Source organism: Orycteropus afer, unplaced genomic scaffold (assembly GCF_000298275.1).
Source record: "Orycteropus afer afer isolate SDZICR_OR568_19922 unplaced genomic scaffold, OryAfe1.0 scaffold00165, whole genome shotgun sequence".
Lineage (NCBI taxonomy): Eukaryota > Metazoa > Chordata > Mammalia > Tubulidentata > Orycteropodidae > Orycteropus > Orycteropus afer.
In genome coordinates this window covers 4,616,775-4,634,051 of record NW_006921752.1, presented here as the reverse complement: position 1 = coordinate 4,634,051, position 17,277 = coordinate 4,616,775, and the positions used below count along the sequence as shown (strand labels likewise).

Below are 17,277 nucleotides of genomic sequence, written 5' to 3'. Positions count from 1 at the left end.
TGCGTGTGGGGGGAGAGTCCTGGCCCACAGAAACCTCCCTCCCCCCTACACTGACCCATACATTCCCAAACGGTTATTTGCTTCGTGGCCACTAGAAAATTGCCCCATTTCAAGCTGAGGGGCCACCAGCCTGAGTTACTATAGTGCCCAGAGTGGGAAGAGGTCCATGGGAGAGGCCGGAAGGCAGTGGGGGGAGAGGAAGGGAGGTGGGCCCTGGGTTCCCAGTTGTGGGACATACCCTGGCTGTTCTTAAATATCACCATCTAGCCAGTCTTCAAGTCTAGCTTAGGGAAGTGGAGTGAGTCCTGGGTCCACCAACATGTTGTTGTTGTTATATGCCATCGAGTCGGCCCCGACTCATAGCGACCCCTCCTTGGGTTTCCGAGGCAGTATCACTACGGAAGTAGGATTGCCCAACTCGTCGGCATATAACAACAACAACAACAAGGTGTTGGTGGACCCAGCACTCACTCCACTTCCCTAAGCTAGACTTGAAGACTGGCCTGTGATGGGAAAAAAAGCCCAATTCGAGACCCAGCTTTGGTCTGGGCAGGTGGCATCTCCCCTCTGGGCCTGATCCCCATCTATTATAATCCGTGCTCCTCTTGAGGGACAGGGTGAAGTGGATCAGAAAGGGGGCTCCTTTCCTCTGCTTTGGCTTCTTGGGAGACTGGCAAGGGGTGATACCATCTCTCTGGGTCCCTGGAGCCTTCCTGGCAGGGAGTGGGGGTAGGGGGAGCACAATGTTCCAGCCTCCAACCTCACTCTCAGCCTGTTCCCCACAGGCGGCTGCTGAGGTTTCATATTTCCCTCTACTGAACTGCTCACCACAGAGCCCAAGTCCAAATAAGCAGAAATGCTTCTCTCTCTCTCTCTCTCTCTCTCTCTGTGCACATGCAGGCACATGTTACGGACATAGGGCTGTGAGCGTCCTTCTGACACGGTGAGGCATTCAGACAATTCCATATACAGATGCTACCACACGCAGACTCATCCTCGTAGGTTTACAAGAGCTGATATGGTCAAGGACTAACACAGAACCAACAAGGACACCTCGTGAGATGTGATCCCAGATTCACATGTGCACACATATATGCAGTCACTTAGACACACAGATGCGTGCACGTGCTTACACAAACATCTCACAGCATGGCAAAACAGAAAGCTGACCTCACCAAGCCACGAGCCTGAGATGACAGTCATGTGACCTTCAGTGAGGAAGGTTTGGGAGTCCCAGGCTGGCCTGGAGCTGGGACAGTGATAGTCGGGATTGGAGGAGAGGGCAATGGGAGGACTGAGCTTTTCTGTGTCGGTGTGTGCCTGAGAAAGGAAGGGGGAGAGGAAGGAGCAGGCTGGCGTCTTCTGTGCACAGGCTGCTTCTGTGCAGAGCAGGTTCCTGGGGAGGGAGTGTATTTTGTAGAGCCCCAGCCCTGCCTGCGTGGCCCTCCAGTTCTCCCTTCTGGCTAGACCACAAGGCCCTCAGGCAAGTGGAGAGCTGACCTGTAGGTTCCCGGCCAGGCCCTGGCATCTTCTGACCAGGCGGCCTCTGTGCTGTGGTCTAGTCCACAGGCAGGCGCCAGGCACTGTCTGGGCAGGAGGAAGTAATGGCAGTAACTGCTGCCACCTGGGGCTGGGATTAGCTGTGATTGGCACCACTGAGGGCACAGCAGCCCACAGCCTGGCTGCTGGAGTCATTGGTCCCTATGCAGTGGTTGGAGGATCCCTGTGGGGACAGCTCAGGTCACTGGAGACCAAGTGCCAGGGCTGGCACTGGGGGCTCTGGAGAATATAGGGCATCCAATCACATTCATTCATTCACCATTCATGCATTCATTCATGAGTACCTGCTATTTGCCTAGCCCACCAGCCACTCCTTGGAAGGAAGGTTGGGCAATCTATTTCCGTAGTGATACTACCTTGGAAACCCAAGGAGGGGTCGCTATGAGTTGAAATTGACTCGATGGCAGTGACATTGTTTTTTGTGGATGTACAGATGAACAAAAGGCCCTCACAAGGCTGCCTGTCTAGTAGGGTGACCACTTCTTTTATGAAGGTAGGCTCATGGCCTGAACTCTCATTTCTCTCCAGGTCATTCTCCCCTTGAATCAAGAGGATCTTCTGAAACATACATATGACCATGCCACTCCCCTGCTCAATATCCATCAATGATTCCCTATTGCCTTTAGGATAGAGTTCAAGTTCCTTACTGTAGCTTGAAATGGCCCAGCTATGCTGTTTCTATGTTTTGACTGTGTCCATTTCTCACCTGAATCTCCAAAGCCTAGCATGGGTCCAGGCACACAGTAGGTGCTCATGTTTGTTGAGTAAGTAAATGCTGACTGAATGAGTGGGTGAATAAAGGAATGTGTCGGTGAGCTAACGGACTGAGGCCCTTTTCTCTGCAGCTGAGCCTTCAGGAATGAATGTCCTGAATTCCGCTCCAATGCCAGCCTGCTGCTGCTCCAGGCAGAGTTTCCATTCGCCTGGATTCCTTCCCTTGGCTCCTCCCTAGCGGGACTTGCTGTAGCCGTTCTCAGGCTGTTCCTCTCCAGGGCCTTTTCATTCTTAAACCTCAGCCAGATCAGGCATCTGGGGACCACAGCCCCCCAAGCGAGTGCAGGAGGAGCCCCAGGTTCAGGCCAGCCCAAGGGTAAGAACGAGCCTGTAGCCAGCCTGCTGGAAGCTGCTCTCCTGGCCTCCGGCCAGCTGGAAAGCCCTTGGCTGGAGCCTGCCGCCCAGCTCTGGCTGGGATTCCCTTGGCTGCTTCCCTCTAACTCCGTGCACTCGTCGCTCGGCCTCTGCTTCCAGAGGTCCAGGCCTGTCTGCGTTGTCCTCAGGTTTTATTTTTGGAAGGAGTCACATTCTCTGTCTTTATTTACTCTCTTCCTTCAGGGAAGGTGTGGGACCCTTGGGCCCGGCTGGGGATTAGGCTGTGACTCCAGCCCCTGGGGCTTGGACCTGTCAGAGCTCCCGGGGGTGGGGCCTCCAAAGACTCCTGTCCCACCAGATGCTCCAAAGCCAGCTGTTTCTGCCCTCCTACCCCACTCAGTGTGTGACTAATGCCTCCCCCTGCCCTTCTTGAAGAGCCCCATGAGGGCCAAACAACCAAACAAAAGAAATCATGACAATTATAGAGCTGAAAGGAATTTTGGCATCATTCAGTCCAACCCCTCTTACTGTAGAAGCAGTGTTGTTCAGTGGTTTCAAGAAGGGAGGCAAACAGACCCAGTTCTGATCCTGGCTCTGCTGCCTTTGTCAAGTTCCTTGACTTCTCTGAGCCTCAGTTTCAGTTATAAAATGGGAGTAATGCAAGATATGTAGGAAGTTCTCCTTAAATGTAGCTATTATTATTCTTAAGAAGGCCTGGTGGCATAACAGTTAAGTGTTCAGCTGCTAACCAAAAGGCTGGCAGTTCAAACCCACTGCAGGAGAAAGATCTGGTGAATTGCCCCTGTAAAGATCAGCCTAGGAAATCCCATGGGGCAGCTTTACTCTGTCCTATAGGGTGCTTATGAGTTGGAATTGGTTCGATGGCACCTAACAATAACATGATTCTTCCTGGAGATCCTGGGTGGTGCAAAGTGTTTAGGTCAAAATATTGCACATGGCAAGAGCCTAATAATCACTGTTAGCTATTTGCTTAATAACTACTAGCCCTAGGAAACCCTGGGTGGTGCAAGCAATTAAGGTGCTTGGCTGCTAACCAAAAGGTTGGAAGTTTGAGTCCATCCAGAGGTGCCTGGAAAGAAAAGTCTGATGATCTGCTTCTGAAAAACCAGCCATTAAAATCCCCATGGAGCACAGTCCTACTGTAACACACATGGAGTCACTCTGAGTCAGAATTGTCTCATGGCAACTGATGATGATGATGATGATTATTACAGATGAGGAAAAGTGAGGCCCAGGGAAGGGAGCGGACTTGCCCAGCATCACGCAGTTCAAGACAAGCAGCCATTTCTAGAGATCTTCCTCTGCCTCTTTCTCCTTTCCAACTCTAACTGAGATAGAAGAGTTAAGCAGGGAAGGGTCTTCTTGAATTGGGTGAGCAAATCATGGGTCTTCCATGTCTGCCTCCTATCCCATGTGAAGCTCACCTCTGGGGAAGGTGACGCTTTCTTCCATTACCCTAGAGGCCTCCTTCCTCCTTGCTCTCTGAGGACAAAGGGTCTGGGGAGGAGACCCCAGCACTCAGCCCCAAGGTGGACCCCAGGTCAGTGGGACCCCGAGGAGAGGGAGGACGCTGGATCCTGACATCACAAAGTGGAGAAGTTGGAGCCACAGCCTTGCAGGCCAGCTGGGGCCCTTCCAACCCGTCCAGATGTCTCAGGAATGTGCTGAGCTGGGAACTACCTCGCTCCTTCCCTCCCCCCAACCCCTCATCTTCTTATGCTTGCTCAAGCTCGGCCTCCACTCCACCCCCACTGCCCTTCCTCTTCCATCTCTCTCTGGGAGGGCCTGGTGTCCACTGCTCCTCTCGGCCAGCTTCCTCTCAGTCCTCTGAAGGGGTTGCTGAAGGCAGGAGTCCTTCCCCTTTCTGCAGACCCCATGGGTTGACCCTGCCGGGCGGGGGGAGATGAGAGCCTGAGCTAACTGGGAGGAGAAAGTTCTGAGCAGATAGTGCCTGCCAGAGCCCAAATGTGGAAGTGATTTGAATCCCTGGAAGGGAAAGGGGTGAAGGCTTTGGGGCGGCAGAGGGCAGGGCTGGGCCTCCTCTGGGGTGGGGGGCAGCCTCAGGGCATGGCTGATGAGGGGGCTCTGGGCATCCTGTCTCAGCTGATGGGTGGGAGGGCCAGGGGCCAGGGAGATGGGATGCCAGGCTGGGCTGGGCTGAGCTCAGAATGGTTCAGATCCCTGTAGACCTAGGGGTCAATAGGGACATGTTTTACCTGATAGTGAAGGATCCAGAGCTAAACAGTGGGGTAAAGGAGCCCTGCTAAGGTCCTGGGGTTGGGCCTGGGAGCAGGATATGGTTTAGGTTGGAGCTCCCAGCCCTGGCCCCCAAGTTCCAATGAGGAACAGCCTGGCCCCAAGTGCTGGGAATGAGAGAGCCAGAAGGAAACTGGTGCTCCTGCCCAGTGCGAGAGTCACATTAAGGCATGGGGTGGAGGGCAGAGGAGAGAACGGGCCTGGGGCCAGCTGCTGCCTTGAATCGCCTTGGGCTCAGCGAGGGTCCCCAGTTCTGTCTCCCTTGTGGGTGAGGGTCCCTGATGATCTAGAAAGCTAACAGATGAGGTTCCCTAATGGGGTCCAGACCTCCCAGCCCTGCAACAGACAGAGAAGAACTCAGAACTGTCAATGACTCCCTCTTCCTGGCTGAACAAACTTCCAGTTCCTTGGAGGTTTTTTTTTTTTTTTTTTTTTTTGTGGTCCCATGTGCCAGGAAATGTGCTCAGCCCTATGCTAGTTGCTATCGAGTCGACTTCAACACATGGTGACCCCATGTGTGTCAGAGTAGAACTAGGTTCCATAGGGTTTTCAATGGCTGATTTTTTGGAAGTAGATTGCTAGTCTTTCTTCTGAGATGACTCTGAGGGGATTTGAGCTTCCAACCTTTTGGTTAGCAGCCAAGTGTTAACCATGTGCACCCCCAGAGGCTCCCAGCCTTAGACACAAAGCTTATCTAATTGAATAGCTACAGAGGTTATCTAACTGAATTCTCATGAGAACCCTATGTTTCATGGGCATCCCTACTTTATGCATGAGGAAAATAAGAGGTCAGGGCACTCACGCAAGCTCGTCCGGATGACCAGTGGTGAGAGCCAGGGTTTGTTCTTGCTCCCAGGTCTGTGAGGAGCTAGAACCGATCATTCACAACCTCCCTGTCTCCTGACCCAGAATGGCTCAGCGCCTCTGTGCTTGTCCAGGAACCTGCCATGTGACCTGCAGCCCCACTGTCTGGTCAGGGAGCCTGGCAGTGAGCACTAGGTCTCAGGACTCTCCTGAATCAGAGTCTACCCAGAGTGGGGTGGTCCATGGCCTACAGCCTCCTCTTCCCCAAACCCTTGTGGCTCTCAGAGATCAAGGGATCCAGAGTGGGGTCTATTTCTTAAGTGATGCACTGAGTATCAGATGTCCACTTTATTACACTTTGTAACTCATCTCTATCCATTACATATATATATATATTCTTTGGTGTGCATAATATGTTTCATAATAGTAATAATAAGCCCCACGTGATAAAGTGAAAGGTAGATGTGGGATTTAGGTTAAGATTGATTGCTTGAATAAGTAAGTAAATAAATAAAATCCATTAAAAAAAGAGTAAGGATCATCAAAACTGGAGGTGTCCTTTCCTCCTCTATCCATTCATTCGCCCATTCACGCTCCATCATCCTCTCCCCTTCCTTCTACCCACTCTTCCATCCACCCACACATTCATTCTTTATCACCTCCTTTCTACTCATCTCTCCCTTCCTTCCCCCCTCCCTCCCTTCCACCGATCTATCCAACCACTAAATAAGCATGTCCTGAGCATTGTATGAGTTAGTCACTGTAACCAGATCTAGGGAATAGACAAAAATAATGGATCAACACTCCCTGCTCTCAAAGAACTTTCAGTCTAGTTCAGTAAGGCCCAGGAAGGGGGAGTGATTTGCCTGAGGTCACGCAGTAAGTTAGGGGCAGGAGGTGAGGACATTCCAGGCAGAGAGAAGGACTCGGGCAGAGGCCCAGACTTCTGCAGCAAAGCCCTGCGATCGCTGCCCTGAACGGCCTCCTGGTCTCCACGAGGGCCCGAAGGGCCTGCTGACTCCACTGCTGCTCTCAGTTTTGTTATTCTTTTGGAAGGGGAGGAGGGGCCTGGCTGCTGCTGTCCAGCTGTGATGTTGGACCACACATCCCAGCCCAGATGTGTCAGCCTCTCTGGGATGGGTGAAATGGCTTCTGGGCCAACAGCCAAGGGCCAAAGAAGTGGCGGTGAGGGCTCTGTCCCCAGAGAGTTGGGGCAGGGGGCACCCTGAACCAGGCAGCGGGGAAGCCCATGACTGCTCTAGCCCTCAAGCTGTGTGCCCAGGCCATGGTGACATGGTGTGTCCAAGCCATGGGGACAAAGATCTTTGACATTCCAAGGAAACCAACACCTCTGACGTGTTTTCTCTGTGAGTCAAGAGTCCCAGGCCATATCCTGCCCCACTAGCTTCTACTGAACCAGATATTCCCACCCCCTCTTCCCCCTGAATTCTGGTCAAGGGTCAAGAAGCCTCCATTTGTTCTGGCTCCCCCTAGCTGCTCAAGGAAGTTACATGGTATTCCAGCCAGGGCAATGCTCAAGGTCTTGACTTAGCTCCACCAAAATCTTCTTCCTCCATCCTGCCCTCTGGAGTCCAGAGACTTCCAGAACAGCCTGTTCTCCAGCATCTGCAGCTAGGTTCTTGAGGGAGGTTCAGGGGCAAGGTTTAGTCCCCAAGAGGGATGCTCTGGGAGGGCCTAGGTACCCAGGCTCGCAGGAGGCACCCAGCCTAGGGAGCAAAGGACACAAAGAAGGCTGTCCTTCATCCTACCCTCTCCTGGAACAGCAGTCAGGCCAGGCCAGGCATGAATAGACCCTGCTGGGAGCAAAGTCCAAGTGTCTAGGCAGGCGAGGGAGCAGCATCCCCCCACAAGGATGAGGAGAGGGTGTGGGGTACAGTGGTAGGGCTTTTCCTCTCACAGCTAAGGCAATGTGCTGTCCTGGGCGGAGAGCTGGCTCTGCCCCCAAACCTCTAAGCATCCACAGATACCCAAAGGATAGGAGTGGATGAGGATGAAGTCAAGGCCTCCTCTGATATCCAAGATCCAAAACTTTCCTTGCCCTGGAGGGCAAAGTTCCAACAAAAACAAGAATGAGAGAGAAGACTGTTCCCTCCTCTTTTTGAAGGACTCCCCTGACCTTGAACAGAAAGTGAAGGTACCCTCACCTCTCTAAGTCTCATCCCCAGTCCTCCCTGCTGAAATACTTTCCAGTAACTCCCTGTGCCAATGTTGTTGTTAGCTGCCTTCAAATTGCTCCCCGACTTATGTGACCTCATGCATAATGGCACCCTCATGATCACTTGGGGATCAAACCATTGTGATCCATAGGATTTTTCCATAGGCTGATTTTGAAAAGTAGATTGTGAGGCCTTTTCTCCTAGTCCACGTTAGTCTGGAAGCTCTGCTGAAACAGGTTCAGCATCATTGAAACACGCAAGTCCCCACGGACAGATGGGTGGGGGCTGTCCATGCGGTGCATTGGCTGACAATCAAACTAGGTCTCCTACATGGAAGGGGAGAATTCTACCACCAAACCACGGTCCCCCCATCTTGCTGATAGGTATGAGGAAACTCGGGGAGGGAGGTACAGAGTCATTTCCTCTAGGAAACCTATCCTGACGTCCCGTGTGAGGCCAGCATCCTTAGCCCTCCCTGCCAGTCTCTGCTCCATCATGGCACCCATCATGGTGCTGACACTGTTTCCCTTCTTTGGGTGACAGTGCCTGGAGGCAGGGTATATGTTCTTCATCTGTGTAACCCTGGCACCAGCAAAGGCATTCCTTCAGGGCCTGGTTGTTGGAGGAATGGATGTGTGTATTAAAACAAGTGAATCCCCAGTTGGTCCAGGGAAGCCGGAGGGACCTCACAGCAGTTTGGGGTACAGACCTTATTTTTGAGGGGCCTGGCATCCACCATCCTCAGGGCTAGCCAGACCAGGACCCCGAGCCCCTAAGGCCTTCACTGGAATTATCAATACATATCTTGAACACTCATCTCTCACTATTTTAACAATCTCCTCTTCTCTTCCAAAGACTGCCCCAATCTCAAGTAATTTTCTCTATAAATGCAGTAAGTCCTTGAATAGAGTGAAGTTCACTACAATGTGACTGGCACTTGGGTTCTGTCCTATGCCCAGGCCCAGTCTCAAACAAAGGTAGGCACAATACCTGTCTGTGGGGTTGATAAAGAAGTCACTGCTTGGAGCTCATTTGGGTCTTTCTCAGTTGAGTTTGCTGCGTGCAGTAAGGTTTTGTGATATATATATATATATATCTCGTGTGTGTGTGCATGAAAGTACAGGCTAACTGAAAAACACCTCTTTTCATTAATTCTTCAATAACATAATCCCACATCTTATGTGACTGAGAACTTTTGACCACACACAGCCCCCACCCATCTGTCCGTGGGGACTTGCGTGTTTCGATGATGCTGAACCCGTTTCAGCAGAGCTTCCAGACTAACGTGGACTAGGAGAAAAGGCCTCACAATCTACTCTTCAAAATCAGCCAATGGAAAAATCCTATGGATCACAATGGTTTGACCCCCAAGTGATCAGGAGGGGTACCATTATGCATGAGGTCACCATAAGTCAGGGACCAATTTGAAGGCAGCTAACAACAACACTGGCACAGGGGGTTACAGGGGGTTTACCATACTGAGAATCTGTTTTATGTCAAGATACTGTGCTAGGTTTATGGCAATGAACAAGACTGCCATGGTCCCTGTCCTCATGGCACTAATTTTCTCAGGGAGCAAATAAACAATAAGCCAGTAGAATAACTGTAAACTGGGATAAGGGCAAGGAGCACTGGTGGTACAGTAGTTAAGGACTTGGCTGCTAACCAAAAGGTTGGTGGTTAGAATCCACTAGCCCCTCTATGGGAGAAAGATGAGGCAGTCTGCTTCTGTAAAAATTACAACCTTGGAAACCCTCTAGGTGCAATTTTACTCTGTCCTATAAGGTCTCTGTGAGTTGGAATTGACTCAGTGGCAGTGGGTTTGGTTTAGGGGATGTGGTAGTTAAGGTTATATGTCAACTTGACAGGGTCTGGTTTTGAGTGGCTGAACCAGCTGGATGTAGTTGTTCCCATGATGAGATTGGTAATCAACTCCATGGTGGAATCTACTGGAACAGCTGAGTAGCTGCCTTAGGAATGTGATCTGCTTCTGGTATATAAAAGATGTTTTGAGAAAGGTCTCTGCAGCTTTTTGGCATGTCTGGACCTCTCATGTAGCTGAGTCTTCATTCAGCAGCCTGCCATGCCCTGCCAATATTGGGACTTTTTCTGGCCTTGAACTAGTGGCCTGCTGTATTGTTTGATAATCTTGGGATGGTGGCTTTTTAATTGTTGACCTTGCATTTGCCAGCCTCAGCAGCCAGCAGCTGCCTGAGTTAAGAAAAGCCTCCAGCTTCAGTGGGCTGGAAGCAAGAGGCAGAGCTAAAGCCCAAGGTCAAGGGGCTTTCATCCAGCCCCCTAGAGCTCGCAATTTGAACTCAGACTTCTAGCCTCCAAAACTGTAAGAGAATAAATCCCTGTTTGTTGAAGTCACCCATTTGTGGTATTTTCTGTTAGAGAGGCACTAGAGAACCAAAGGAGGGGATAAGGGCTGCGAAGGAAAAAAAAAAAAAAAAAAAGAGGCATTAACAGAAAATAATAGGACTCTCACTTTGGTAGTCAGGAGGCTCCTCGGAAGAGGTGAGATTTGAGCTGAGAACAGAAGGATGAGATGGAAAGAAACAGAAGGAAAATATTCTAGACGGAAGGTAGAGCACGTGCAAAGGCTCTGAGGCAGGGCTTGGAAGAGCTTGGTTTAAAGTTAGATGAGTGTGGATCCAGAAGTCTCAGAGCAAGGCAAAGATGAAGAAATTGAGAAAGGTGGAAGCCCTAAAGCCAGTGCTCAGGGATGAAGCCTGAATCACCAGTTCAAAGCCCCTATGAATCAGCCAGCTCCAGACTGTCCTATTCCAGGGGCTGCAGGGGCTGAGGCTGCAGGGCGGTGATGGCTCAAGCAATGACAATTCATTGGAAGGCATGGACAGCACTTCCCGAATCACAGGGCTAGCATGGGCTGCACGACTCTGATGGCTGGAAGTGGGTGAGCTTAAGTGCCCCTTTCCGTCTTCCTTTAAAAATGTGGCTGGCGTCCAGGCCCTCTTTCATTCATTCATGCAACAGTGGTTGGTTGAGACCTACTTTGCCAGGCACTGTCCCAGGTACTGGGACTACAGTTGTGAGTAAGACAGACAAAGCCCCTGCCCTCATGGAGCTTATATCCCAGTGGAAGAAGCAAAAACCAAAAACAATAACAAAAAACAAATAAATCCCACCTGAACCAAACTCAGTATTTTGGTGGAGGGGTAGGGAGCCAGGGAGGTCTCCCTTCCCAAACAGGAGCCATGAGATGTGGCCCATCACTTTCTCTACTGGAGTCCCTGGGTGGTTCAAAGGGCTAGCGCTTAGCTGCTAACCAAAAGGTTAGAGGTTCCAGTCCACTGATAGGTCCTTCACAAAAAAGCCCTGGAGACCTACTTCTGAAAAATTAGCCACTGAAAGCCCCATGGAGTACAGTTCTACTCTGCGGTCCGCGGAGTCGCATGAGCCAGGGCCAACTCAAGGGCAACTGTTTTATTGTTGGTGTTGTTTTTCTCTGTTAGTTATTTTGTAGTGGACACTTCTCAGACCAGACTACCCCAGCCCCCTCTGCTTTCTTCCCAGTGGGTGAGAATTTAAAGAGAAACATACACACATATAGAGAGCTCCCCTTTTAAGGGCTGTTAAAGGCCCACACACAGACAGGAGTATCCAAACACACATACTTCTCTAATCTCCTGAAATTCCCCAAAGGCACGGTTGGGGGAGGGGGATTTTCTGCTTCTCTAATGAGTTCAGGGGAAGCCGGGGCTGGGAGCCTGGGGAGCAGGGATCAGGCTTAGCCCTCACACCTCCTTTCCTGGGGCTGGTCCCTGGGTCCACACCTGGCCTTCCAGCTGCTAGGGGGTGGGTGAGTGATCTGGGCAAACATCCTTGCAGCTTCCTGCTGCTCCCCTCCAGAGACAACAGAAAGAACTGCTCTTCCTCTCCCTTCTCCTTCCCACCCCCTCCCAGCTGGGGCTTCTCTGGGATCCAAAGCCATTTCCATCTAGAGAAACCAGAGTCATCCTTGCCCCTAAGCCAGAGGAAGGAGGCAAGAGGCACACAGGTCTAGAGACACGACCTGTTCTCCTTCTGGCCCCATATTGCCATTTTCTGAGCACCAGACCAAAGGGCTGACCGATCACAAAGCACTATAGAAGAGGGCTCTGTGGCAGCCCTTGGTGATGCAGATGGTTAACATGCTCGGCTGCTAACCAAAAGGTTGAAGGTTCAAGGCTACCCAGAGGTGCTTTGGAAGAAAGACCAGGAGATGCACTTGCAGAAGAATCAGCCATTGAAAACCTGTGGAGCTTAGTTCTACTCTGACACACATTGGGTAGCCATGGATTGCAACTCTCTTCATAGTGACTGGTGGTTTTGTTTTGTTTTTGTTTTTCCTAGGTGGGCCACATCAGGGTCTTTGGGGGAGTAAGGAAAGAAGAAACCCTCCCATCTGGCAGGAAGGGCAGTCCCTTCAGAGAGTTGTTTCTGAGAATCACTTAAACAGGATTGCAGCAGCATGAAGATGTCACAGAAGAACAAAACCACCAAGATACCAAACACACCTGAGGCCTCCTGCCCCGGGCCTGGGAATCACCCAGATGTATTCAGGGTGAATGTACATTTTGATTTTTTGTTTTTTGTGCAGAGAAACAGAGCACACCTGTTTTCCACTTGACTTTGAGGCTTTTATCTGGGTTTTTAAGAAAGATAGTGAATACCCTGTTCTCCATCTTCCAGACTGAGAAGCACATGGACTCTATCCCTGCCCACCTCCTTGACCCTGGTAACAATTTTCTATCATCAGGCAAAATGAAGAGAGATCTGGGAGTGGGGATGGTATGGGATCCCAGCTGGAAGGGACCTTAGACATTGAAATGGAAACTCTACTTCCAGAGTGCAAAATGGGCTACAGTTCCCTTCCTGGGAAAGAAAATGACCTGTTCAAGATCACACAGAAACTCCTAGCTGAGTAATTCTTACCACCAAACCAAACCCATAGTCGTGGAGTCAATTCTGACTCATAGTGACCCTAAAGGGCAGAGCAGAACTTCCCCCACAGGGTTTCCAAGGCTGGAAATCTTTACAGAAGCAGATTGCCATATCTTTGCCCTGCAGAGCAGCTGGTGGGTTTGATCTGCCAACCTTTTGGTTAGTAGCTGAGCGCTTAACCAATATGCCGCCAGGTCTCCTTCTTACCACCAACCCTCATCTAGTCTCTGGGACAAGTTAATAATTACAGACTTTTATATGCCAGGCATCATGCTAAGCTCATTATATTCATTTTCTCTGCATATCTCTACTACAAGGGGTGTGGGGAAACTTCAAATAACCCCATTTTTCAGATGCAGAAACCAAGGCCCTGAGGAAGAATAGTCACTTTTCTGGATTGGCCTGGCTAGGCCAGTCTTCATATCCTCAGCCCAAGGGTTCTTTCTGTCTCCCCTTAGACGCCTCTTCCCCTCCCTCTGTCTTGCCCGGTCTTGTAGGCTCCAGGCACAGGAGGCTCCCCGGCAGGGCTTCCCCTTGCCAGAGCCCCAGTGTGGGACACCACTGTTTGATTTCCTGCGCTGGACCAAGGCCCAGATAGCAGCTGGGGATGCAGGGCTGAAAGGAGCCCAAGGAAGAGGCTGCAGGCTGCACAGTTCATTCAGAAGAAAGTGCAATTCAGTGCTGCCCAGGGCTGGGGGAAGCACCCAGGGGGTGTATCCTGGCTTTATGGCCCTCCTTGGCTGCCAGGGTCTGAGGGCTGACAAATGCCTTCCCTCTGACCGGTACTTCCTACCAAACCCAGGAGTGTGTGGACCCCCCAGCCCCCTGCTGCTTTATTCCTTGGGTCTATGCCTGAACCATTCTTAGAAAGATTGGATCCAACCTTTCTCCCATTTTGCAGACAAAGAGGCTGAGGCCCAGGAAGCAGAGTGAGTGGCCTGTCCTGACCTCACGGGATGAAGCAGTAGAGCCAGGACCAGAACCTAGGTCTGTTGGCAGGGCCAGGTTTGACTGGGGTGAGGGGCCTTGCTCAGGGAGCTCAGGGAGCAGGGTGATCGGGGTGTGCTACTTAACCTCACACCCTGTGCCCTCCTGTCTTAGGTTCTGTCCTTTGGCCTTAGTTTCCCCCATCAGTTTGGTAGTCTGGAGCAGGTTAGATGCCCAGGCCCCAGCTCTCTTGCCCTGTAAGTCTCTATGGACTTGGTACTTGTCTGGCCAAGTTTACCTTATTCTGAGGAGATAGAGGCCAGCGGGGAGAGATGCCCAAGATGATCACTGGAGTGTGTGTGTGTGGGAAGTATGAAGGGGGTGGGACTGAGGGTTCACAGAATAAGGGGCTCCCACCAGATTCCCCAAGCAGCCCTCATGTCATGGGGCAGGCCCCTCTGAGCCCCAATATTTCTCCTTTTACTGAGCCCGTGCTCTTCCTCAGACCACAGAGCTGAGCTTCAGAAGGGAGGAAAGGAAGAAGAGAAAGAAGCCCCTTTCCTTAGGGAGGGAGGACAACAGTGAGGAAGAGGAGAAAGACAAGCTCCGCGACAGAGAAAATGAAGAGACAGAGACAGACAGTCAGCGAGACATGAGGGGCAGAGACAGAGCACTGACCTAGAGAGAGAGCCTTTCCTCCCCTGAGCTGAAACCTTTGCTGCCCTGACCAGCTGGGTTCCTCCACAGAGCATCTCAGGCCCGACTCCCCGCGGCAGCTGGGGCTGCACCCTTAAGTTTCCAGGTCTGGCTCTGGCCCCCGGGGCGCGGGGTCTCTGGCGCTCTAAATGCTCGGCTGTGCGCCCTCCAGCGGAGAACCAGCGCGGAGCCACTGAGGTTCTACAGGGCGCACGAAAGGGCGCCACCACTTTGCGTCCAAGCTGGTTCCAGAACCCCAGGGTGGTATGGTAGGGGAGCAGCTAGAGGAGGTGGTTGGAGGACTAGTGTCTCGAGCTCGTATCCCAGGACTCGTCTCTTTTCTTTTAAAGAGAGATTTTAAAGATGGCCTCGGCGCCTCGACGTTCCTTTTGCCCTAGAAGGCGAGGGCCAAAGTATCTCTGTTCAGAGTCCCCGGAAAGGGTGCGCGCCGGGGCGAGCTCGGGGTCTAGACAAGTGTCAAGGCATCTAGTTGCCAAATCTCAGAGCTCCGAGCACGTGTCCCTCCAGAGGACCCTGCCTCGCTCCTGTCCAGTCATGCGGGCCCAGGGCGCCGTGAAGAGGGGTGAGGAGCGGCGGGAGGGGGACGCAGACAACCCCCCATCTTACCGCATTGTTGAGGAAATCCGACTCGTTCAGATCCCCCAAGTCCAGGAAGCTGGATCCGGGAAACAGCCTGTCGGCCGGGAAGGGCTCCAAGACGGCGTCCATCGCGGCGGGCTCCGGGGACCCCCTTCGGCCGGGCTCCCCTCACTCCAGGGCGGCTGCGCGCCCGGGGCGAAGCCCCCGGGGAGGAGCGGGCGGAGGCGGGCGGCCCGGGCTGGGGGGCGCGGGGCGCGGGCCTCAGGGCAGCGGCGCCGGGAGGGTTGGGCTCAGGGGCCCCGGGCGCACCGCGGGCATCTAGCCGACTCCTCCTCCTCCTGCTCCTCCCGGGGCACAGCTGGCTTCCATGGGGAGCCCGGGGGTGGGGCTGAGGGCCTGGGGAGTCCCCCGAGACTGGGTGACCTCCAGGTGCTCGCGCTTCCTCTGCTTCTCGCCCTGCACTTCTGTCACTTTCCCCCACTGTGAAATCGGGAACCCCCGGCTGGTTAGCCTAGCCGGCCAGGGCGCCACGCCCCCACATCGATATTCACAATAGCTTAATATTCATGAGAAGAGGGCAGGGCTCGAGGACTCAGCCCTCTTCTTTTAAAGAGACATTCGCCATCTAGTCTCCCTTGTTAATTTCTGTTCTCTGAATGCTGCCTGTAGGGGCTTGATGCAGGCGCGCCCTGGAGCCAGCCCTGGAACCGACAGCTTTGTTCCTGGGACCTGGGCATCTTGTTTAGGCGTTGCCAACCACTGTATAAGTTGATGAGGGAACTTTTATTTCCATTCTTGCAGCCTTATGTTCAAATCTGAAACAGATACCACGTTAGGGGATTCCATATCCGTTCTCTCAACAGAGCTCCCTCAATGGGGGGATTGTCAGTGTCTTAACTCTCATTTTTCATCTCTCAGCTCAGATGTCTCCTCCTCCAGAAAGCTTTCTCTGACCTCCAGCCTAAGGCAGTTCCACTCCTATGCTACTCACTGGACACTGAGTGCTTGCCTCCATTGTGGCAAATCAAATTTGGTGCTATCATTGTTTGCTCACGTATCTGTGACCCCACTGGACTTTGAGATCCTTCAGGGCAAGGACTGTACCTAACTTCCCTGTGTACTAAAGGGCGGGATTGAACAGCAGAGATCAGAGGAGGACCCCTCCTTTCATCAACCATCAAGTCTTCCTCCCTAATGGTTCTGAGGAGTGCCTGGGTGGTGCAGTTCAATGCTTGACTACTAGCCAAAATATTGGCAATTCAAACCCACCCAGAGGTACCTCGGAAGAAAGATCTATGATCTGCTTCTGAAAGGTCACAAACTTGAAAGCCATATGGAGCAGGGCTATTCTGCACACATGGCTCACCATGAGTCGGGGTCACCATGAGTCGGGGTCACCATGAGTAGGAATCCACTGGACAGCAATTACCACCAATGGTGCTGAAGAGCAGAAAGTTGGAGAACAGCGGCCTTGGAGTCTGGATAAGCCAAGATACTGGCTGGCCTCAGGCTCCGCTGTCACCAGGACACTCCTAAGCCTCCTGGATCCATCAGCTAACTGGGCTGTTCCTGCATACAACTTAATCTCTTGAAAGGGTTGATAAACAGTCACCAGGCACCTGAGCAAATGGCTGGTGGTTCCAAAGGCACTCCCTTGGAGGCACCAGCTCCTGCCCAGAAGTCATTAATAGGATTAAGTGTGTCCTCCTGTCTAAGGCTTTTAATTAGCTCAGGAACCAAAAGGCCTTTAAGAAGTGAAGATGTCATTGTAGTTAAGCCATGGATGTCACTGAAATTGCTCTCTCAGTGCCAAGGTGGAGAAAGGCACACACTGAGACTGAGACTGACTGCTTGCTTGCCTGGGGGCAGGGGTGGAGGGCTGGGCAGACAACCACAAGGTCTTTCCCCATCTCATGACCCACCGGACACAGTTCTGGGAAGTGAAGTTCTGACCCTCCAGGTTGTTAGCTCCCAGGCCTCCTGGAGAGTTTGCTCCCAAGAAGCTGGAATTGTATAGCCTGTGCTCTCGGGACAGGTTCACCAACAATACCACCCTGAGAAGTTCAAAAACAAAAAACACCATCCCATTGCCACTGAGTTAATTCTGATGTCAACTAACAACAATTTTTACAAAAGCAGATCTCTAGGCCTTTCTTCCACGGGCCTCTGGATGTGTTTGAACAACCAAATTTCTAGT

The 17,277-nt window shown here is 52.1% G+C and overlaps 1 protein-coding gene across 1 annotated transcript in view; it reads right to left on the bottom strand.

Moving 5' to 3' along the window:
• Positions 1-15,209, bottom strand: part of CREB3L1 (cAMP responsive element binding protein 3 like 1) — a 43,748-nt gene extending 28,539 nt beyond the window's left edge. Inside the window, exon 1 of the mRNA XM_007946535.2 lies at positions 15,108-15,209. Coding sequence (XP_007944726.1) covers positions 15,108-15,209 — 102 coding nt within the window. The remainder of the gene's footprint in view (positions 1-15,107) is intronic.
• Between the last annotated feature and the right edge of the window lie 2,068 nt (positions 15,210-17,277).